General features: G+C 43.3%; 2 protein-coding genes and 1 long non-coding RNA gene across 4 annotated transcripts in view; 2 read left to right on the top strand and 1 right to left on the bottom strand.

Moving 5' to 3' along the window:
* The first annotated feature begins 158 nt into the window (after positions 1 to 158).
* ago1 (argonaute RISC component 1) lies at positions 159 to 20,152 on the top strand. Its single transcript, XM_071469725.1, has 19 exons — positions 159 to 1,208; positions 4,807 to 4,993; positions 7,750 to 7,870; positions 8,654 to 8,835; positions 9,462 to 9,598; positions 9,933 to 10,067; positions 10,356 to 10,443; positions 11,295 to 11,442; positions 11,683 to 11,802; positions 11,939 to 12,061; positions 12,212 to 12,345; positions 12,740 to 12,924; positions 13,278 to 13,437; positions 13,907 to 13,997; positions 16,029 to 16,223; positions 16,368 to 16,502; positions 16,594 to 16,695; positions 16,867 to 17,066; positions 17,455 to 20,152. Exons 1-19 carry the CDS (start codon positions 1,184 to 1,186, stop codon positions 17,561 to 17,563), a joined length of 2,577 nt encoding a protein of 858 aa, XP_071325826.1. The 5' UTR covers positions 159 to 1,183; the 3' UTR covers positions 17,564 to 20,152.
* LOC139613257 (uncharacterized) lies at positions 16,068 to 21,198 on the bottom strand. The gene is made up of 3 exons (XR_011686711.1): positions 21,058 to 21,198; positions 16,948 to 17,043; positions 16,068 to 16,203 (listed from the first exon to the last, which is right to left on the bottom strand). It is a non-coding gene; the product is annotated as an uncharacterized lncRNA (long non-coding RNA).
* The window catches only part of ago3a (argonaute RISC catalytic component 3a), a 39,040-nt gene continuing 37,257 nt past the window's right edge, over positions 21,143 to 22,925 (top strand). For both annotated transcript variants that reach the window (XM_071469723.1, XM_071469722.1), the window contains exon 1: positions 21,143 to 21,919. In XM_071469723.1, coding sequence (XP_071325824.1) covers positions 21,901 to 21,919 — 19 coding nt within the window. In that variant the 5' untranslated portion in view covers positions 21,143 to 21,900. The remainder of the gene's footprint in view (positions 21,920 to 22,925) is intronic.

Raw genomic sequence — 22,925 nt, 5'->3', positions numbered from 1 at the left:
TCTGCAATTTTATCGACCAAACAATCGATTAATTGATACAGAAAATAACCTTCTGATTAATCAACAATTAAATATGTTATTGGATTTATTTATTTTGTTAATTATTGAAGATACAGGGCCAGCATGCTCTAATGAGGAGTAAGAAGAGAGGTTAATCACTGTGGTCCAAATAATAACTTCTGGGATTTGATATCCTGAAGACGGTTATGGAGATTTGCTAGTTTGCTGTCATGATTAAATGCTGGGGGAAGAATAATCTGAGCATCATCAGCATGACAGAAAGAGATGATGGCATATGTACTTCCATGTACTTATTTGAGGTACTTGAGTACTTGAGTATTTTCCTTTTCACTATTAGCTCCAGCCCAATCAACTGCACCAGTAAAATGCTGCATACACAGTGATGCATGAGTAATAATAATCTAATGATATATTGACAGTCACAGGGGTCATTTTCTCCACATACTTTTAAGTACTTTTACCTGATTATACATCCTCAAAGTATTTATATTATTTACAGTATTTATGTTCTACAGTCAATTAATATTACTTTTACTAAAGTGAAGGATCTGAATTTGACACTGTCACAATCATAGCTTCATAACATTGAATCTGCCCTGACACTTACCCCTATTTCATATTTGCATATCTGCAGTGCAGTTCCCCCTTCAGCCTCTGGGGTGTGACAGTAAGTTCGTCAACAGTTCCTCCGGACTTTTTTAATGGCAAAGAAGAAGTTTCGGATTTTTGGGGGGTGAGGGGCTGGCCTTTTTTGTTCCGCTGGAGAATCCTGCTTGAACGGTGAGCAGGAGCACAACAGACCGACAAGAAATCCCATCGCCGCGGACAATCGGCTAAACCACGGCGCCGGGAGGGTCCACACTGCTCCGCGAAGGAAGAGTGGGTGGAAATCAGACGGTATCACCCTCCAGCTCTGCCGTTACTAGCTCCAGGGTCAACGGGCAGGCAGGCAGCTGGCAGCTATCGCCGTTAGCCTTAACTCCTCTGCGGGTCTGGGGGGTTCTGGTAGGGGCAGGGGGCGGGGGTACACCGAGAAGGGAGAAGACTACACGCCGAGAGGAGGGGGCTGGAAGTCTGAGACGCTTCCAGCCTGAAGGGGCCGGCGGTTTGGCCACAGCACCCTGGACTAGCTAGCTTGTACCTGCGCGGCTAAGTGAATGGGATGGAGCCGGGACCGTCTGGCGCTGGTAGGTTTATTTATTTATTTATTTATTTTAAGTTGAATGGTTAAACATGGTATCAATCAGGGTATCCGAGTTATGGCTGCAGATACAGACTGCAGCTGAAAAAACGAGGCACCGTAGCCTGGCCTTAGCATCGGGGGGGGGGGGGGGGGGATGTACAAGGAGGCTTGGTGACAACCCCGTCTGTTGCACCGCAACGTTTAGAGAAGCGAGAGTGGGAGATGGAGGGGGGGCTCTCTTGCAGTCTGCATGCACAACACTTTGTAGGAAACGTTATTATTTATCCAGATTTATAGCTATAGACAAGCCTTCTGGGGCGCTGACAATATCCTCAGCCATGCGCGGGGGCAGGGAGGTCGTGGGAATCTCGGCGAGGAGGGACGAGGTGAAGCCCGCCTTCAAGCAGCAGCGGCGGCAGCTGCTGCTGGCTGCACCCCGCACAGCAGAGCAACCTCCCCGTTCACTGACAGGTTACGGTTGCACACACTGTTCAGGTTGAGTGTTTCATATCTGGACCTTACATGCGCACATCAGAGTCACAAGCATCCGCCTAAACATCTGCGGAGACAGATGAATTATTTATTTATGTGGAACCAAAAATAATTCCCCAATTGTGATATGTGCACATCTGCTGTTGGAGTTGACAGAACCCGTTTTTAGACTTTGAAAGACTGAGAAACATGTGCTCCGCATTTGTGTGTGTGTGTGTGTGTGTGTGAGAGGAGGGGGGGGGGGGGTTCCTGCATGCTTCACTTTAAGATTTACAGCTAGTGCTTATCACTGCCAGTGATGATCTTTATTTGCCAGTTTCCTTGGATGACACTGAGGTGCGGAGGCAACCAATTAAAACACAAACTAGGTAGTTACTGACTTTGTGCCCAGTTCTGAAGTCCACCCACTGTGGAAACTCTTGGACCTTAGCATTCATAAAACAGCCTTGAATCTGTCCTGAGCTTTTGGAGGGCAGGGTTTACATATTGCATGCTTTCTGTTTTTTTATACAGAGGTAGTGATTTGAAATCGTCTGTGGATATGTTGTATGCCTGATATTGAACTTACATTGTCATCCAAGATACTGAATCTTGAATTCAGTTGAATAGGCTTGTTTTTATTTTTTTTAAGATGGGGGAAGGGTCCCCGAGGCCCCTCATCTCAAAGTCTGCTTTTGTGTTTGAAGTGCAATGATTCAATGTGCTATTTTCCAAGACTGAGCTGATTGCCATGTTTAGTTCATGGTCAACAGCCAATTATTAAGAGAGCCAACTAGTTTGGCCAAAACAATTGGTGCATAATTGGCTGTTACTTCTCATTCATGTACTTGTGATCTCCTGATGAGGGACGGAGTCTCCTAGTAAACATAAACTACTGCTCCATATTTGTACATTTTAAATGGTCTTTTCATCCGTCCATCCATCCATCTATTAGCTTACACAGCTTATTCTTTGAGGGTCTCTCAGGGTGGGGGGGTGGGTGCAGGACTTGAGGGGCCTTTTCATTGTCATAGATTTTTTTTTTCACTTTCAATTTGTTCTTGCATTTAAGATCAGAAGCACTCAGCCATCAGCATTAGCTACACTGGAGATCTGCTATTACTGCTTATATCAAAAGTGAATTATTTACAAGCTACATCTGAACTCAGTCTGTCTGAAAATGTGCCTCATCAACAAATCCTGACAAATCCTGAAACAGGCTTTTCAGTTGGCCATAAATGAGCCAAACTTGAGTGCACAAAAACATTCATGACCCCCGACGTACAATATTAAAGTAGTCCTTCTCATGTGACTAGTGCTTATTCTGCATTATGTCATTGTAAAGGCAGTAAGTGGTGAGTGTCTTGACGTTGTGATGCATCACCAGAACTCTGCCTTTAAGTCTTACCGCCCGGGAAAGACTGCTATTGTCTCGGGACATGTGAGAGTGCTGGCTCCGCTTCTCACCATCTGCCTTCACTGGCACGGGGGTGAAGTGTGTGTCATTGTGTGCGAGTGTGCGACGATTACAACGCACTCTGGACACTCGCATATTCACACACATACATGCCTCCTTGTGCATAGAGTGTGTGTGTGGTCAGCACATGCCCAGTGTCTCTGTTTGTTGCGTTTGTCAGTTGTGTTGTGGTGATGTGTGGTTCTACACATAGATACAGAGCATATTTATATGTTTTATGGCTAATATTACTCTTCCTGTCAGTTTGGCATTTTCTGAAGGCTGAGTGAACATGTGATAGCGTGGTGTGTTAGACCCAAGGATTTCCATAGCAGCTATTTAAAGCAGGGCTTGTCCAGTTTGGGATACCCAGGCACATTGGCCTGATGTGGGAACAGGCTCAATGCAGGACCAAAAAGGCCAAGGTCTCTTCAGCATGACCACAGTGGCACCCTGCCTCCTCCCATCTCCTCCAACAGCCCAACACGCACACACACAGGTCCCCTGATATCCATGACAATAATGTGTTGCCGTGGTGTCTCCATGGTGAGGCTGGGAATGTAGAGGGGGGCCCCCTGTGTTTGTGTGTATCAGTGTGTGTTCGCCGTAGCAGGGGCGCTCCCTCTGTCATACACCCGTATTTGTGTGTGTGAGTGTGAGACAGAGGAGCAGGGCAGCTGGGGTCTTTGTTGTGGTGGAGGAGGGCTGTTCTCTAGGGACCCAGAGGTTAAGGCACTGGGGCCCTCTCAGGCAGGAGTCACATCTAGCACCCAGTCTAGGACCCCCTCTGTATTAGACCTCCTGACTGGCTCAGACTTGTTTTTTAAGACATGATGCTAGTATGGACACTGATAGTCACTGATCAGAGACAGAGAAAAATGTCAAATGCAAATCAATTACCTGATCCTTGATGCTCTTTCCTTGATAGATGACTTCAATGATTTGTTAATTATCAAAATCTTTGTTAATTTCTATAGCTGCCGCTTTAAATCACAGTGGAATTACCAACATCCTCAAAAATCACATACAAGCTTTCCATTAATAAAAGTTTTTTTGAAACTTTTGACCAGTTTGAATGAATGAATTGTGTCAATGATTTGCAAAGATGCATTTTCTAATGTATTGTTTTTCTTTTCCTTTATTTCTCTTTCTATCGCCATCCCCCTCCTTCCTCATTTGACCTAATCTGATTGTCCCTCCTCCTCCTCTTTATGCCTTGTCAATATACTCCTCCATCACCCCTTATCTTACTCCTTCCGTAAACCTCTCTCTCCCCTCCCTGGTCCCAAATGCACAATTTGCTGCTTAACATTTTCCTTGGCATTATTTTTCTTCTTTCCTATCTTTGCTCTCCCTCTTCCTTCTGTTACTGCCGCTTGCTGCCGTGTCCACCTGTCATGTCCTCTTGACCACTGCCTACGCTTCCTTCCTGGCGTTTGGCCACATTTTTTGTCCTCTTCGCCCTGCCTCTGCTGTGCACGACCACTTCCTTTGCCTCCTCCTCACTTAACTGTTCTTTATCTCTTTGCCTGTGCCTTTCCTCTGCTTTGACTCGTGCTTTTTCTGTACTTGCTGTGTTCACACCCACTGTCCTCATTCCTACCGTCATTGCTATGAACCCCCCCCCCCCTGTTACCTGTCCTTGTCGATGGCTCGCTATCCGCTGTCTGTGCAGTGCCCATGGGGGTCTTCCCCCCACCCCTGCAGCAGGTGTTCCATGCCCCCCGCCGGCCAGGCATGGGTACCGTGGGCAAGCCCATCAAGCTGCTGGCCAACTATTTTGAGGTGGAGATCCCAAAGATGGACGTCTACCACTATGAGGTGGACATCAAGCCCGACAAGTGCCCGCGGCGAGTCAACAGGTAACAGCACATTCCAGTCATGGTATTTCTTGTATTTTCTGTCTGTGGTGTCCCACATTAAACTGAAAGATCAGTACTTGTCAGTTGTCATTTGTCATGAGCGTTTATTAACTTGTGGTAACAAAGCATGCGCTTTAAGGAGTCAACAAGCAGCTGAAATGTCTGCTGTGTTTGAAATTGGATAATGAAAGCCCGACAGCCACTTCTAATCACTGTGTTGTCAGTCTTTCAGGAGGCAGCCGTGCCAGCTGCTTTCAACATGAACAATTCAAATGCAATTCTTTGTAAAAGCTATTTATTGGTTTTTACAGGTTGATTACCATACTTTACGTAAGGGGGGGGAAATGAAAAATCTGTTGCAGCCAAGCTCTTCAGCACTCAAACATGCTTTACCTAGACTGGTCTCAGTCATTTATATAGGAAAACATAGATTGAAATGTGGTGCAATATCAATAGATATTAAGTCATAAATTGGTCAAATCAGAGGAAAATAACCTGAACCTTTTTCATCTGTTTCAAATATTTTAAGCCAGTAAAACTTATTTTCCAAGCTTCACATTTTGGTGTGTGCTCTGACTGATATAAGGTGGTTAAGCTTCTGAGAAAACCAAACTAAGCATGTGCAGAAAGCAATGTGAGGAAAGTCCATGTGTTTGTGTAGAATCAGGCAAAAATTAAACCCCAAGTATGCATGGGTTTCAGATCATACTAAGCAGCAGGGAGCCTTCTCTTCCTGCAGTAGCTGTGCCCAAGTGACAGGACCGGACAGATGGTGGAGTCACAAGTGAATCTAACTTATCTGACCCTTTCATCTTTGCTGGTGTTTACGCTGCGGAGCGTGTCTGAAGAGGCACTTGTATGTGTGGCCTAATCGTTTGCTGTCTGATGTAGGTTCAGTGAAAATGGTTGTTTCAAAATGTGGATGAAGTCACTGATTTGAGAAGGGTTCTGAAGATATTATTGGATAGCACTGACATACATGTAAGTGGCTTTCCAGTTAATGCTGTGACATGATGCAGGAGCATGCAGGGCATCGTGCAGTTTACAAAAGTTAGGATGGAGCAGGTTTATTACAAAAGTAAATCAAAGGAATTCCGTTCATTGTGAAGAGATGGTCTTCGCTTAGGTTCATTAACTATTCAGGTTAGCACAGGTTGCTATGGTAGTTGCTACAAGCTTGTAAACTTCACTATTAGTTGTTTGTCCATGAATCTATTAGGCTGGCTCCATCCATATTTTTTCAGCTGCAACAACTTAAGAACAAAAAAGAGCTGCCATGTTCATGATTTGTCACATTTATTACTTTAATCCAGGCAACGAACAGTAAATACACATAAATTACAAAATTCAGGGGGGAATGTGCTGTCCGCCTTGCTGACTTTGGTCATAGCTCTCCATCGAGCCAGTTCCTGTATTTTAAAAAAAAAAAAAAAAAAAAAAAAGACTGTCTTGTCTGCCTTTGAGGGAAAAGGGCAAGGCGCCACAAAATACATGTTTCATCATGTTTAATTTAGCAGAATTCATCTCTTCATGAAGGAGTGATTGTCATTTTCCCTTTTACTCAGTTTTCCCTGCTCTTGATTCCAGACTGAAATTGTAGCATCACGCTTGTGACTGTGAGGTGGCTTTCAACGAGATATGATTGGCTATCATGTTCCACAGTCGCCTTGTGTGTGGAGTTGTGTGTCAGCGGCTGGCCAGGAGCAAGAATCTGATATATAGGCTAACTTTGTTTTTGTCAGTGTCTTGGCACTAACCCAATCTGAGAGCCCTCAAGTTTACTGTCCCAGTGTGGCTTACTAAAGGCCTCAGGCTATTGGATAATCGTTGATAATCATTTAAGATGGAGATGGAGAGAACATGGAGAGAAGCCGTCCTTTTAATCTAGAAAACCTTGATAGACATCAACCACAAAGGTACATTTGTGAGAGTGTCATGTGGCTGTTGGAAGCCAGATGTTTGTATAAGATCATGGTGTGGCCATTACTGTTGATTTGTGCAGCTTTAATCAGTTAAATGTGTAATCCGTTTTTGCATGTTTCCTGAGGAGAAATGTATTGCTCGTCTCAAAATCTAAAACGAACAACTAAAATAGCCTTGACTCTGTACTTGTGTCCTCGTGTAACCTTCTGTTTTTGATTAAACAAACAATCTTTTGTTGGAGTCCTTGAAGATCTCGGCAGTGGTTGTCGAGAGAACCCTCTGGGAGAGCCCTTGAGCTTTACCATCTTCCTAATTATCAAGGCTGTGAACAGAAACACAAACAAGTGAAGCATATCACTACTCTCCTATTTGTAATTAAACTAAATTAAATTGTGGAGTAGAAAATTGAAAATTGCATGTGCTAGTACCATTTTCTCTAACACTCAGAGAGGCTCTTAGAGCTTCAGTCTCTTCTGGCTTTAATGTTTGAGACAAAGGGTCTAAGAAGGCACGCAGAGGTCAAGCCCTTTGACCTTTCCTTTTTCAGAACACCTCCTCATCCCCCACATTTATATGAAGGCCAAGGCACCATGCACTGAAAGGTGGAGGCCCCCGACCCACACCCTCTCTCTTTTTGTCCTTGTCTTCCCCTCCATGACCATGAGATATTTGAACCCACCAGCTATATCCTGCTCGATCAATATTCTGTCATCTAGAGAACCACCCCCACCCCCCTTGCCCGATCACAATAGAGCATCTTGATCAGGTGATGGGCTTAATTGACATAGTACTGTGTTTTTTTTGTTTTTTGTTTTTTGTGTCGCTTCCTACAGGGAGGTGGTGGAGTACATGGTGCAACACTTCAAGCCCCAGCTCTTTGGCGACAGGAAGCCAGTGTATGATGGCAAGAAGAACATCTACACGGTGCTAGCACTTCCTATTGGGAGTGAGAAGGTAGATGTTTGCAGTGGCTTTGTTTTACACTGTTTCACCACACCCTGATGACCTACTAATTTCTCCTCAGCATTCAATAAATTCTGTGATTAATTACAGAGTTTCTCTAGCAGAGGAAGGGTTATTTGAAACACACAGAATAGCATGGACTGTGTAGTGTTATTCATTTCCCGTTGAGCCCATATGTCTATCCCAACACCTACTGTTTTCAGGAAACATTCTTACTTTGTGGTTGGCCTTTAACGTTTACATGAGTATCTGAATAAAAAGTGTTCTGCTTTCAGTTGCTACCACTCATATATCTGTCTAGTAAATAAAAGGCCACAGCCAGCAGTCAGTTAGCATAGCTTAGCATAAATACTGGAAACGGGGAAATGGCTTGCCTGGTTCAGTCCAGCAGAGTCTCTGCTGCTTACAGTGACAAGACTCTGGGAAGGCAAGAAATAATAAGGCTCTGAGCCCCCTCTGAAACTATAGCTTGTCATTTTTTACACTTTTGTTTTTGTACAGATTAAACAACAAGGAATAATGTTTTTAATTAGGAAGCTTTAGGCGGGTTTTGATTACTTTCAGACAGAGACAGGCTAGCCGTTTCCCTCAGTTTCCAGTCTTTATGCTAAGCTAAGCTAATGGGCTGCTAGCTGTGGCCTCATATTTACCATTTGTACTTTAGAGTGGTACTGATTTTCTTGCCTGTTCAATGTGGGAATGTTGTGCCTTTTATTCTACCTCAGTTTCACTTCTTCTCTCTGTTTCTGTTCTCTCTGCCATCTGTCACTCCAGGTGGATTTTGAGGTAACCATCCCAGGCGAGGGTAAGGACAGAATCTTTAAGGTGTCCATCCGTTGGCTGGCCAAGGTTTCATGGCGCCTGCTGCAGGAGACTCTGGTCAGCGGCCGCCTGCAGGTCCCCCTCGACTCTGTTCAAGCCCTGGACGTGGCCATGCGCCACCTGGCCTCTATGAGGTACACCAAAGGAACTTTTTCTCTCTTAGTTACACCAGTACAGCCAAACACACACACACACAAGCAAAGTTATATGCACGCTTGTCTTAAAAGCAGATTGGAAAATCATCTTTTTGCAGAGTTCATTTTTGCTGACATCGTAACCATGCAGCCCAGCAAGGTTAACTTGATTTTTCCATTCGCCTGCATCAAACCATCATAGCTCCAGGGGTCAGAGTCACTCAACAAAAGATGCTTGTTAGCTGAGACGTGTGTGAAAGTGTCCACTGAACAATGCTGAGCAGGGGAATAATGATAACTGGCTTGAGGACTTGACCTGAAAAGGGTCAAAAAAGAAGTCCTCAAGCCACAGAAGTAATTTCAAAGATAATGTTTCGTCTTATTTGCCTGTTTCTGAAAAAGACATTTCTGGTTAATAAAGCACTGTTTCTTAGTCTAATATTGTGCCATATTGTTGTTTTTCTTGTCTTTTTTTCTAGTGGTTGCTATTTATTCTGAAACCTCTTAAAGACATGAGACATCAGCTTTACTGGAGATTAAGTCATACTGAAGTTATGCTCCGAATTCTGTCATGTCATTCTGCACGTTCCTTTTTTCATTTTCACCTCTCCACCTCCTCTGATTAGGTACACTCCAGTGGGCCGTTCATTTTTCTCCCCACCTGAAGGATACTACCACCCACTGGGTGGGGGGAGGGAAGTCTGGTTTGGCTTCCACCAGTCTGTGCGCCCTGCCATGTGGAAGATGATGCTTAACATTGATGGTGAGTCACTGAAGACAAGCTCACCAGAGTGTGTAGTCAGTCAGTGACCTCAGTGTGTTTTTGCTGACATTGCATGACGAGGCAGAAACAATGGGACAGAAATGGTGAAAAATAAAATGAAATCAGAGGATGTGAAACATCTCTCGTGATTCATATTTGTGATATCATAAACGTAGGATGCTTTCTATTGGCTGCTTGTAACATTCTTTTGGCTCTGATGAATGCCTTAAATGTTTAGGTAAATACTGACTAAAGGTCTGGACATCCATGCACCTTGTGTTATGTGTCCCCTCTGACTTTTCTGGACGTGTTGCTGCTCTCTGTCTCCCTCTAGTGTCTGCCACGGCCTTTTACAAAGCCCAGCCTGTAATCGAGTTCATGTGCGAGGTTCTGGACATTCGCAACATCGACGAGCAGCCGAAGACTCTCACCGATTCGCAAAGGGTCCGCTTCACAAAGGAGATCAAAGGTGGGCTACAGAACAGTGTGAAAGTCCCAGCCAAACTTCATGATGAGCCCAAATCAAGAAAATAGTTGTCACCTGCATCCCCCTATCCAAAGCATATCTGCTCATTTTACACCTGTCAGAAATGCTCCTGGATCTTATACAATTAGACAATGTACAGTATCTTTTAACTTTGTGACTGTGGTGCTTTGTTATTTCACGTGAAGCTCTTTTAATTACTTTGCTTCTACTGATCTTGTCTTTCTGTGTCATTGTTAGTTAATTGTTGTGCAACCCGTTTGTTGTTGCCAGGCTTGAAGGTGGAGGTGACCCACTGCGGCCAAATGAAGAGAAAGTATCGCGTATGCAATGTCACCAGACGTCCTGCCAGCCACCAGACGTAAGTACACAGACACCATTAAATTACATGATATTACATTCGCTTGGCAGATACTTTTGTAAATGCACTAATCGCATGCATGACTGCTGTGTACATTAGATCAAATATACCCACTGGTTATCTTAATGCATACATCTACATTATAAGTAGCTGAAAGTAGCTACATGGGTTTGCATAGTCTATGTAGATATATAAATAACCACTTCCCCACAGACCTGCAGTAATTCATTTATTTATCTTTTTTACATGTTATCACCCAATAAAGTTTAGCAAAGTGTAGCAACATTAGCATTCATTTGGAGTTGTTGTGTTCCATATCTTAAGCAGCTAAATGCTCCACTGTTTCCACGAGCCAGTCGCTTAATTCTGTCTGTCTCAAAGCTTTTGGCTGAAAACAGCTGTTTCCTGCTGTAGCTGGAAACAGGGTGGATATGGGCGGAGAGAGGGAATCAAGAGTAAATTTGTGTGGCGTGAGAGCAAGACATGACCTAAAAAGACGCTGAAATGCTTCAGAGAGCTGAGCAAAACTGCAGAGTTTAAATTCTCTTTGGGGTGATCACTACGAGCTGATCCTCGCACATATACGTTGTCATGTGATCCTCGTTAATATCATCAATTAATAAGTCTTCATCAGTATTTTATCCAAAATGATTAAACTTTTACTGAATGATTAATCAATTAATGAAAAAAAATTGACAATAGACGCATCTGTTGGCACAATCCTTAAAACCTGGCTGAACCTGCAAATCAGGAGCCTGAGGGCTTGTGTCACTCAATTACAGCAAAGCCCACTCTGTCTTTTTTCCGAATCAAACAGTCATTCATGTTTCTCATCTTTTTTTTATTGCCAGGTTTCCCCTCCAGCTCGAAAGTGGGCAGACAGTAGAATGTACAGTGGCCCAGTACTTCAAGCAGAAGTACAACCTGCAGCTAAAATACCCCCACCTGCCCTGTCTACAGGTGGGCCAGGAGCAGAAGCACACCTATCTGCCCCTGGAGGTGAGGAAGAGAACTGTGATCTGATAACTGAGCTCATCATTAAACATTTAACCAAGCAGAGAGTGTTCCTATGTGATCATTTATACTCTAGATGGTTGGGATTATTTGTGAAACCATGTTCGCTGTCTTTAAAACTATTTTGGGGTACATACAGTGCACTAATGCATTTAAGGAACTAATGTTTACACCATAATGAATTTGGCTTTACTTGCTCCAACTTTTGCTTTTGTTTCCTGGCAGGTGTGTAACATTGTAGCTGGTCAGCGATGCATCAAGAAGCTGACAGATAATCAGACCTCCACCATGATCAAAGCCACAGCTCGCTCTGCACCTGACAGACAAGAGGAGATCAGCAGGCTGGTGAGTTGTAGAGACACCTGCTGGGTGGAGACCACACCATGAACGTAGAAACACTGTACAAAAATCTAGACCTCAGTGATTTTTAGTGTATGTACCAAAGGCAGTGAGATATGATGGCGGCCTTCTCTCTCCACAGATGAAGAACGCTAACTTCAACCTGGACCCGTACATCCAGGAGTTTGGGATCAAGGTGAAAGACGACATGGCTGAAGTGACGGGCAGAGTGCTCCCGGCCCCTATCCTGCAGTACGGAGGACGGGTAACAAATGACTCATTTATTAGCTTAAAGAAATAAGCTTTTGAGTTAAAAAATTAATGAAGAATTGTAGTGTGTAGCGTACATCATTGTGCTGTAGAATCTGACCTGATTTGGTTTAATCTTTCTCTCCTCTGGTCCGCTTTCTCACAGAATCGTGCCATTGCTACCCCCAACCAGGGAGTGTGGGACATGAGAGGGAAGCAGTTTTATAACGGCATCGAGATCAAAGTGTGGGCAATTGCCTGCTTTGCCCCCCAGAAACAGTGCAGAGAAGAGGTGCTCAAGTAAGGACTAATAAGAGGGAGCAGTGGGAATTCATTTTTTGAAGCAGGATTAAATAATTTTTCCCATAACATTTTGGCTGTCTCATATTTGACTATAGTAAGTCATGAGATCCAGTTATAATTTAGCTGTTTCACAGGAGAAAAAATGTGACCTTTAATGCTGTACATTACAGTAGGCATCTTGAAGAAAGTAATGTCTTTCTTTACAAAGTTCAAATACACTTCTGAAGACCTGGGAGCAGAGACATAAAAACATGGAACATGATCACACCTTCTGTATAAGACAACAGAATCTCTGATACAGTACAAGACAAACAGTGGACAGTACAAAATTAAAAATGATAACTAGCTCGCACAGCTGAATTTTGCCCCAACTGCTCTGGTTTCCTCTCAGGAACTTCACAGACCAGCTGCGTAAGATCTCTAAGGATGCTGGGATGCCAATTCAGGGCCAGCCATGCTTCTGTAAATACGCCCAGGGAGCGGACAGTGTGGAGCCCATGTTCAGACACCTGAAGAACACCTACTCTGGACTGCAGCTCATCATCGTCATCCTGCCAGGAAAAACTCCTGTCTATGGTATGCTATGTTATTGTATGACTTAATTACTTAATGTACATACAGCATGTATGTATGTGTCCATAGCGTACCACAATACTGTTGTGGTACACTTTGTGTTAGTGCATCAGTCTGTCTTATTTTATCTTATTAGATACACACTCTGTTTGTCCTGATGAGAGTCTGCTGTCGTTTTACACAGACCTATAATTAAGTAATGAAAGAAGAAAGTGTCTAAAGCAGTCATCAAACAGCAGAACCATCTAGAAGACGTACTCTGCTGTCAACAGGAAATATCAGGACACGTTATTAAAAAGCTGAACTTGACAAAACGCTTCTTCATATCCTCTTCTTCTTTTTTTTTTTTTTTTTAGCGGAGGTAAAGCGTGTGGGAGACACCCTCTTGGGCATGGCCACCCAGTGTGTTCAGGTGAAGAACGTGGTGAAGACGTCACCTCAGACCCTCTCCAACCTTTGCCTCAAGATCAATGTGAAGCTGGGAGGCATCAACAACATCCTGGTTCCCCACCAACGGTGAGCTTCTGTTTGGCTGTTTTTGAATGAGTTGTACACATTTATGGAGGAGAACAACAGTGAGATTTGAATAAAGCCACTGTCACATATAAACAGGTGTTTAACCTTTGTGTGACCCATTCATGCGAGACTGCTGCCACAGGTCTTTGCTGTTCACACAAGACCTGGGGGTGCAACCTTTCCATATCTGTCCCCGTTAAACCAGATAATTATACAATTCATATTGTTTTTATATTTATAAACTATTGACTTTCAGTGAGTGAGAAAGTAAGTTTTGTATTTTTCTTTATTTGGTCTCCATGTAAAAAGTGTTTTGGCCTTCTTATACAACAACTAGAACTTTTACAATTTAAATCAAAGCCTGTGATGATCATTTATGTTTATGTTGATAACATGTCCTCCAAAGCAACCTCACACTGTCTCTATGAGCAAGTGTAAATTGCATCTCTTCCTCCGTTGGCACTCTCAGGTCAGCAGTGTTTCAGCAGCCAGTAATCTTCCTGGGAGCAGATGTCACGCACCCCCCTGCTGGAGATGGCAAGAAGCCCTCCATTACTGCTGTAAGTCTCAGAAGAAACGCCTTCATTAAACTGCACTAGTTGACCTTGAACACAATCTCAGGAAGAGGAAGGGAATGAACTCTGGTACGTCACACAAACTCAGGCCACTTGTTAAATCTGGGTGTGCACGTTCAGCCCTTGGTGGGGGACAGGGAAGTGCTTTTGGCTCTGGTAACTTGTGAGGGGCATTTCTCACATTCCTTCCTACTCAAAGACTAAATGATTACTTGATTAATCAAAATAAAATACAGGTCATTTGATAAGGGAAATAAGTGTTGACATTAACCGAAGAGGTTCTGAAGAAATGTTTATAGACTGAGTTTGGGTTTGCTGTCTCTATCTCAGTCTATCTGCAGTTAGGAAATCCAGCTTTTGTTTAAATGTATAATAATAATTCTTGTTATGTTTTAGTATAACTCTATATTTGCTCTAAAAGAAGATATTTAACTTGCTAGTCCAAGAGAGAAACATTTTTCTTCAGCTTCAATACAGTCAGTTTTTTTTAACAACAGCAACTTAAGGCATTTGGCTGCCACTTTGTGTAGATAAACCACCTAGTCAAAGTAGTACATCTATATGCTTCATGATCAGCATGTATGTCTGGCAGGTTCTGTCCACTAACAGTAAATCTGGTGAAGAGTTGCCTTTAAGGACAAGGGAGGGTTGCCAACACAGGGAATTGAACCTTGGTCTCTCTTTTTCAACCCACTTCAAAGCCATAAAAACTTTGTGTATCTATTTATAGGAATATAGTTTTGTAAAGTGAAGTAAGTCACAGTAAAGCGTGGCTTCTCTGGTGGCAGCCCAGATGCTAAGCTGTAGGGGACCACTCCTTTTATAGGCAAATCAAAAAACATCAAGGGCATGTAAATAAATAATGCAAATGACCTCAGGATGTCATAGAAAAACAAACGCACATGGTTGAGGTTGCTTGGTGACAGCAGCGCTGGGTGGCTATGACACAGAGCAGTGCTGGTAAAAGAACCCTACAGCCATAAATGATATGTTTGAGACAGAAGCGCTTTAACATCTTTAATCTCTAGTTTTATTTTATTAGTTTGACTGTTAACATGAACGTACTGTAGAAATTAGTGAATACGATAATGTTTTTTCACTGCTGGATAGATGAGATGGATTCATCACCTCAGGCTCTGGTAACTTGGAATGGGCGGTGGTAATTAATTTTGGCATTTTAATTAAAACCATCATTAGTTGTATCCCTAATTTACAGCTTTATTAAGTATTGTGTACTCTCAAGCTGTTAATAACACTTACTTAGCAATTTAGGCTGTAGAGCCTCAGAAACCTTTTAGCTGATCATTTCAAAACAGCAACTTATTCCTTCTATGAGTCATTAAACTAGAGGTAAACACCCAAGCACACTCTGCTTTGAGAGTCAAATTCCTAGGAAACAGCTGCAGTTCATTTGACTTTTTGTTCAGACTTGGATGTGCAGTAAATGAGTCTGAACAAAGAAGAAGGTATTAAGAGACTAGTTAGTGAGCTCATCACTGACTCACGTTCAAACAGGAAATGACGTCAACCCTTGGCCGCTCTTGACCTCAGCTCAGCTGTGGTTGGCTGTGTTGTTGCTTAGAAATCATGACAAACGCCTGAGTCACGCACAGAGAGAGGAATGGGCAGAGGAGACTGGGTCTGTCTCGATCCTCCTGACTGAAGAGGAAACTGGTGAGAAATGGCGTTCAGTGAAGGGATTTGAGGGAAGAAAAATAAAGGGTTGATGCTGAGCCTCTCGCACTTTCCAATTGCGGCCTCTAGGGGATGCTAACATACAAAAATACCTATGGGGACAAATGACTGGTAACTGTGAAAGGAGAATGAGGTCATTGCAGCATGAATACTGTTAATACACAACAAAAAGTATTTTTCATTTTTATATTTTTACTCAACGGTATATTTAGTTGTTTCTATTGCTTCTTTAATGTTGTTTGAATTTGTGTGACAATCAAACCACTAATGCTGACAGTGCCATGTTCAGCTCAGACACTTGTTTCCTCCTCTTGCTCACAGGTGGTAGGCAGTATGGACGCTCATCCCAGCAGATACTGTGCCACGGTGCGAGTCCAGAGACCCAGGCAGGAGATCATTGAAGATTTGTCTTACATGGTGCGTGAACTGCTTATTCAGTTCTACAAGTCGACACGCTTCAAGCCCACCAGGATTATTTTCTACAGAGATGGCGTTCCTGAGGGACAGTTGCCGCAGGTATTTTTATTTATTTATTTATTTTTTTAAGTGTTGATATACTAGATGCCATTACAACATCCAGATTTCCTATTATGTCATTTGCATAATAATGTAAGCAAACAATATGGGCAAAGTACTAATAAAGAATGCTCTTGTGTGTAGATTCTTCACTACGAGCTCCTGGCCATCAGAGATGCATGCATCAAGCTGGAGAAAGACTATCAGCCAGGCATCACCTACATCGTGGTGCAGAAACGCCACCACACACGCCTCTTCTGTGCTGACAAGTCTGAAAGAGTGAGCTTCCTATTTTCTAACACAATTTGAACTCATTTCATTGGACATATCTGTTTTCATTTGATTAATAATTATCATCTTCTTTGCATAGATTGGGAAGAGTGGGAATATTCCTGCAGGGACTACAGTGGACACCAGCATCACTCATCCCTTTGAATTTGACTTCTACCTGTGCAGCCATGCAGGCATACAGGTAACAAAATGCTCTTGTGCTCTGGGGTAATTACGTTTTTAAATCCCCTGAATGGATTATAAGAAGAATGCCTTTGATTCCAATCCCACATATCACATTGTGGTTGTTTTACATTTTACTTTTTAGCACATATTTTTCACCTAATTCTCATCGCCTTCTCTCTGTCTCTAGGGCACCAGCCGGCCGTCTCACTACTATGTCCTATGGGACGACAATCGTTTCACGGCTGATGAGTTGCAGATTCTAACCTACCAGTTGTGCCACACTTATGTGCGTTGTACCCGCTCAGTCTCCATCCCTGCTCCAGCCTACTATGCTCGTCTTGTGGCCTTCCGTGCCCGCTACCATCTGGTGGACAAAGAACATGACAGGTTAGTGGGGTTATGAAAGATATAAAACAGGGTGTCTGAATCTTTGATCGCCTGTGACCCCATTTTTGGTTCCCAGAATGCTTACGACCCACAAATATTAGAGGAATTTCATCTTACAATGTGAATTAAATTATTCTTATCTCTTCTGTTTTTAGAAGCAGTAAAATATTTCAAGCCCATTTGCTTTCCTTATCACAAATATATTAAACATAAAATACATCCGCTGTCATGTATTTGTTCTGCAACACTGTCTGCCTTTGAAGTGACCCCATGTGGGGTTTGAACCTGAAGTTTGAGAGACGGTGCTATTGGGGACCTAATTCCAATAATCACATATGAAGCGTAGCTGATCTTTGTTCTCCATCTTCTCTCCTTGTCATGTCTGCAGTGGAGAGGGCAGCCACGTGTCTGGTCAGAGTAACGGTCGGGACCCACAGGCGCTGGCTAAAGCTGTTCAGATTCACCACGACACCCTGAGGACCATGTACTTCGCCTGAGCTACACCAACCATCACCACCATTGACCCCTCCCACCTCATTTCTACCTGAGTGGGCAGATGGCCCACCACCACCACCACCTCATCCCCATCCCTTATTCCCAATGACTGCCCACTACACATCCTCCACAGACCTGCCAGTCAATCACCCAGATCCAAGAAACACACGGCCCATCACCTGTACAACACAGGCAGACTCTACAGCCTCATGCACTCAAAAGGTTATGAATATTATTATTGTCATTTTTGTTGTTTTTACTTTACCAGGACTATTGCTCTTTTTATGTTGAATTTTTAAAACGTGGGTATTATTATGTAATTGTATTGTACGCTACCTTCACACTCCTATGTATGTAAGTATGCAATACGGATGGGAGGAAAATAGGCGATAAAAAGAAAAAAAATCCTGAAAACTTTTTTAACTGCCACCACGATGCTGCCTCCTTACCCATCCGAACGCCGGATGCCAGTGTTCCAAGCCCCTTAGTATGGGGATCCTCCAGAGGGGTGGTACTGGGCACGCACACTTACATGTATCATTTTAACGTTGTCATGAACTACATTCATGTTTTTAATGTTTTTGAATAATGTTATTTTTTTAAACAGCCTTGAGGAGTCTGAGGTATGGTACATTAGCACTTAGTGTTAGCATGTAGGTGCCACCAGTCCTGCACATAAGAGTTTGTTAGTACGTGTGAGGCTAGCACTCTGGTCTTTATATTAGCAGAGACAGAAAGAGCAGGTGTAGCATATCGTAGATACAGGAGAGAAGTCCTGCCGCACTCTCTGTGCTGGTTAGCCAGTCCCTTAGAGATTTAGCCTATAGAGGCAAGCTTAGCATAACAATAGAGGGACCATTTGCATAGAGTGTATCAAATATACTTGCACCCCATGCACCTAAACCAGCATTATTAACCAGCCAAAAGTGATGCCAACCAATGGAAAAGGGGCACTTAAACAGGAAGATAATCTTTTATTTCTGTATGCATTGCTCTTTTAGGATATACGAGGCACTTTTTTTTATTTACTTATTGATTTATTTTACTTCGAAATGGTAAGACTTGTCTGTCCTGAGGCTTGACACACGGACTGCTTTGAAGTTTTCACACCCACACTCCCATAGCTTTTAGAACAAAGAGGTAACTAAGGCAATAGGCAAGGTCAACACTCTTCTGTAGATTTGAATACAGGCAAATACAAAGTCTGAAATCACTTAAGTGCTGCAAAGCTGATCTCGCATTCAGCAATTGACCTTGCTCCGTTCATTCTGCACATTCCAACATGTATCGGTGGAGATGACGCCAACGTCCACCCATGCACTTTTTGTGCACCTGTGCAAGATCCTGCACCTGTCCCATTTTTTCCCCCACAAAGCTCTTCCCTCTGCAGCCATTTACAACTCATAGCCTGAATAGCAGAAGCACACACAACTCTGCCCTCTCAGTCTCTTTCTAAGCATGTAGAGACTTACCTCTTCAAATGCACTTGTCCCCTTATTTCCTTCTAAACCAAACTGTCACCCTCTCCGTCATCACCCTCTATCCTTGCTGTCTATTTTCACTTTTAACCTGCAGCATCCCCTGCCCCAGTCCCCTAGCTTGTGTTAGCCAATCCCCATTGGTGCTCTGTGTGCATGGGCGGCACAGATAGGGGATTGTTACAATGGACAGGGTGGGCTACTATTACTACTACTTAATATGCCCTGCCTTTACATCTAGTCACTTTCTGGATTAATGAAAAAAATGCATGTAATTATTTTTACAACTGGATATTCTGAGCCACCTTATTTTGGTTTTCGTAGAGGTAGGAGCCATGCGCTCACCACTGCCTGTCAGTCGTTTTGCCTCGATTGTGTAATGGTTATAAAGACTGCTTTTTCCTTTGTCATTATTATGAATATTGTGACTCGTGTCAGAGTGTATCCTCAAGAGGGCACTGTGGAGATGGTCTCAAAATTCCACCTCAGTTGCCGTTTAAGCGCCTCAAATCTTGTCTGATGGTCAGAGCCCCTTTGAGATGAAAGGGATCAAAAGATAAGAGATCAGATGAGTTTGATTTTTAAATCATGTTTATGAACTTGCATAATCAAAATGCCTTTGTACACCGTTTTACTGATCCTTCATTGTGTCCGAGGTGATTTGTATATATAAATATATAATATTAACCTGTTATGTATTTTGGCTCACCAGTTGCTGGGCCTTTCACAGTTGGGGCCAGTATTCTACCCCTCATTCTGTGCTAAAAAAAAAAAAAAAAAAAATCAGTCTGGGGGCATTACCCAGCACCACTGAAACCAGATGCAGTTCTTCACTCACTGAAGCCACAAAGCACCTTGCAAAGGGGGGAGACGAAATGGCGGTCACCCTGGAAATGCATCATGTGGACATTGGAGAGTCCACTCCTCTCCACACAGCCTCACTGTCTGACTAAGCAATATTGAAGCCACTGATCAAGACCAGTCCTTGTCATAGCACTTCCCAGTAGATTTGAATGAAAGGACGAAGCATATTATTTTGGCTCTGTATGTGATAGTATGGGAACTCTGTTGGGGAGGGTTATTTTTTAAAGAAAATAAAATTGTTTTTTATTACTCCTGTTGTTTTGTCTTCTTACTTCCTCCAACTTGAACCTATTCACTTCTTGGCTGTGGGGTGTGTTGCACCTCTGTGGACCCCCACAACATATGTCTATTTCATTATTTCAGCAACTAACCAGTCCTCTAGAGCTGAAATGATTAGTTGATTGACAGAAAATTAATAGGTAATAATTTTGAATATAGATTACTCATTTTAGTCATTTTTTTTTTTTTTTCAAAGCAAAAATGCCAAAAATGAACTGGTACCAGCTTGACAGTTTTTATAGGTTTCTCTGAAAGTAAACTCAACATCTTTATGATTTTGACTGACAAAACTGACTTTCACTATATTCTGATGTTTTATAGTGTAAATAAATGTAAATAATGAGCAGATGTGTCTAAGGTCAGGGGTTGCAACCCTACAGTACTTCTATGATGGAATACAACTACTTTCCCTTATGTTTTCTCTGTGTTAATTGACATACAGAAAAAAAGTAAGCACTTTAATAAAACTCAGTAAATAAAGCTCAGTTTAAACTAATACAGGTAAGGTATTAAAACTACAGACACTACAAGACACTGCTGTACTACAAATTTGAAGCACATATTGGCGATTAATCATATTTAGACAGGAATAACATGGAGTAAACCTGTGTCTTTTGGGCCCCTTAGGGTGTGGGCCCCTTGGGCAGCATCACACTTTTCCCAGTAAGTAACCCAGCATTGGTTTAGTTAGATTTTAGTTGAATCTAAACTCAGAAAATAATACTCAACTAATACACATGTTACATTATGACAGAGGTGCACCCTAAACTTCAAGTCTTCAAACTGATGTAGCTATTCACAGATTCTGATGGAGGATAAGCTTTTAAAATCTCTTATCCGGTAACTTACTGATGGTATTGTAAACGTAAGGTTACCTTTGGCTGAGGGCGGAGCTGGTCGTCCTGACGCATGGTGACACAGAGCCCACCTCTTCCTGTCGGTGTCAGAAGGCAACTTCACCATATTTAGCTGGCTCGCCGAAGCCCTGCAGAGTTGATCTGTCAACCAGACTGAAAATCTTGACACTTATCGGCGGATACACCCCGGTGCTGACAGCTGTATTTTGACACAGGGATACAAACTACAGAAGACGACGTCGTCGGGAAACGCTGCCTGAGGAGCGGGGCCGTGTCGGCGGCTGTTTTTAACGCGACAGAAGAAGCCGTCGTCTGTCAGAATTCCAACTATCCAACAGCCGAGCTAGCCAGATAGCTAATTAGTGTAGCTACCCCGACGATCGCTGTACCGTAGATACGGATTTATGTGGTTTTTGTTTACGTTCACCCCTCGGTAGGGATTCATCCGGACTCAGCGACCCCGCTGTGATGATATCCTGACAGCTCCTCTCTTCGGTTCCAGCCACTTTCCTAAGCCTGGCTAGCGAGCTAACTTGGCTAACTAGCAGGTTTTCACTGGCTTAACGTTGCGTCGCGGAACTAGCAGCTTTCGCCGTGGCAGTGAAATCCGATTGGATACGTTGACAGTGTGCGAACGGCGGTGTGCGGGGACACCGAAAACCCCCGGCCGGCGAAACGACCGCACCGAAGGGCCCCTTTTGGCAGTTGGCAGGGAGGGGTGCTAGCAGAGCCCAGGGTACTCCGCCACTTCGTGCTGCAGAGGCGGCGCACAGCCGAAGGAGACACCGGATTGAACGGAGGAAGAGTCCCAACCGTTTGACAACTGTGATCCGGGAAGTGAACCGGGCAGGGACCTCATGAATGGAAATCGGAACTACAGGTAATTTATTCCGTAATGTCTCTGTAGTAAAGCAAATGTGTCGTACTTGGTTTTGAGATGAAACCGGGATGGTTGGGTTGCTTCTGTGCCTGACAGACAAGGGTGAAGCTTGAAGGTGTTAGACTGTAACCAGGGACTTTCTGATCCTCTGCTGTAAATTTGCCCAAACATGAGTCACAGTTGAAATGATTTCATCGAATAACACTCCCAGCCAAGCAAGACTGAATTCAACTCATTCTTAGAACAAAAACGTAAAGTATTTGGCTGCCATTATCAATTTATAAGTCAATTCTTCCAGAGCACCGAGCAAGCAGCTCTTTCTGACACACTGTAAACTCATAACCAGGGTGTGTGGTCTTCATTAACCAAATGCTGAAGTGGATGCCTGGTATTCTCCTGCGTTATCCCACACTATTAAGATACTTCATGGCTTTAGTCCTCACATTGCGACTGAGATGTCCAGTCTAACCCTAGCATGCCTGGTCACCTGAGAACTTGTGGCAGAGGATGAACTCTCTGTCCCTTCGAGGCTCCCGGGCCTTGGTCACTCACTGACCCCAGACTGACCTCAACATATTTAGCAGTAGTATTTGAGACAGCAGAGCAGATTGTAGGTGCTGTGGGACAAGATCACAGCACCTACACCGTGGGACAAGATCACAGCACCTACACTGTGGGACAAGATCACAGCACCTACACCGTGGGACAAGATCACAGCACCTACACTCTGCTCTGCTGTCTCAAATTTAACTTATTTCTTGCCGTGTGTTGTGCACATAAACGTGTAGCTAATGCTGTTTTCTAGTTCCTAAGTAGTGAGTAGGTAGGCAGTGTTTTTGCTCAGAACGTTGACAAGATCTTTGGTTGTTCATGGAGGAAACTGGCTGCAAGTTAAGCCTTCAAGGTTTAGCTTACATATTCGCTTTAGCGCAAAAACTAGAAAGTTATTGAACATGTTTATCTGCAGCAGTGACCTCATGTAATCTTGCAAATTCCTGTCTAGTCC

This window comes from Trachinotus anak, unplaced genomic scaffold, assembly GCF_046630095.1.
Source record: "Trachinotus anak isolate AG129_WGS33_773 ecotype Australia unplaced genomic scaffold, CSIRO_AGI_Tana_v1 ptg000032l, whole genome shotgun sequence".
NCBI lineage: Eukaryota > Metazoa > Chordata > Actinopteri > Carangiformes > Carangidae > Trachinotus > Trachinotus anak.
Note: the sequence above shows the minus strand (reverse complement) of the source record. Positions and strands in the feature narration are given on the sequence as shown.

Excerpts from the sequence above, each read along its gene's own strand:
- ago1 (XM_071469725.1), top strand. The coding sequence starts at position 1,184 with ATGGAGCCGGGACCGTCTGGCGCTG. Across the intron at positions 10,068-10,355 it reads CTTCACAAAGGAGATCAAAG|GCTTGAAGGTGGAGGTGACC; the intron begins GTGGGCTACAGA and ends TGTTGTTGCCAG. Across the intron at positions 11,443-11,682 it reads ACACCTATCTGCCCCTGGAG|GTGTGTAACATTGTAGCTGG; the intron begins GTGAGGAAGAGA and ends GTTTCCTGGCAG.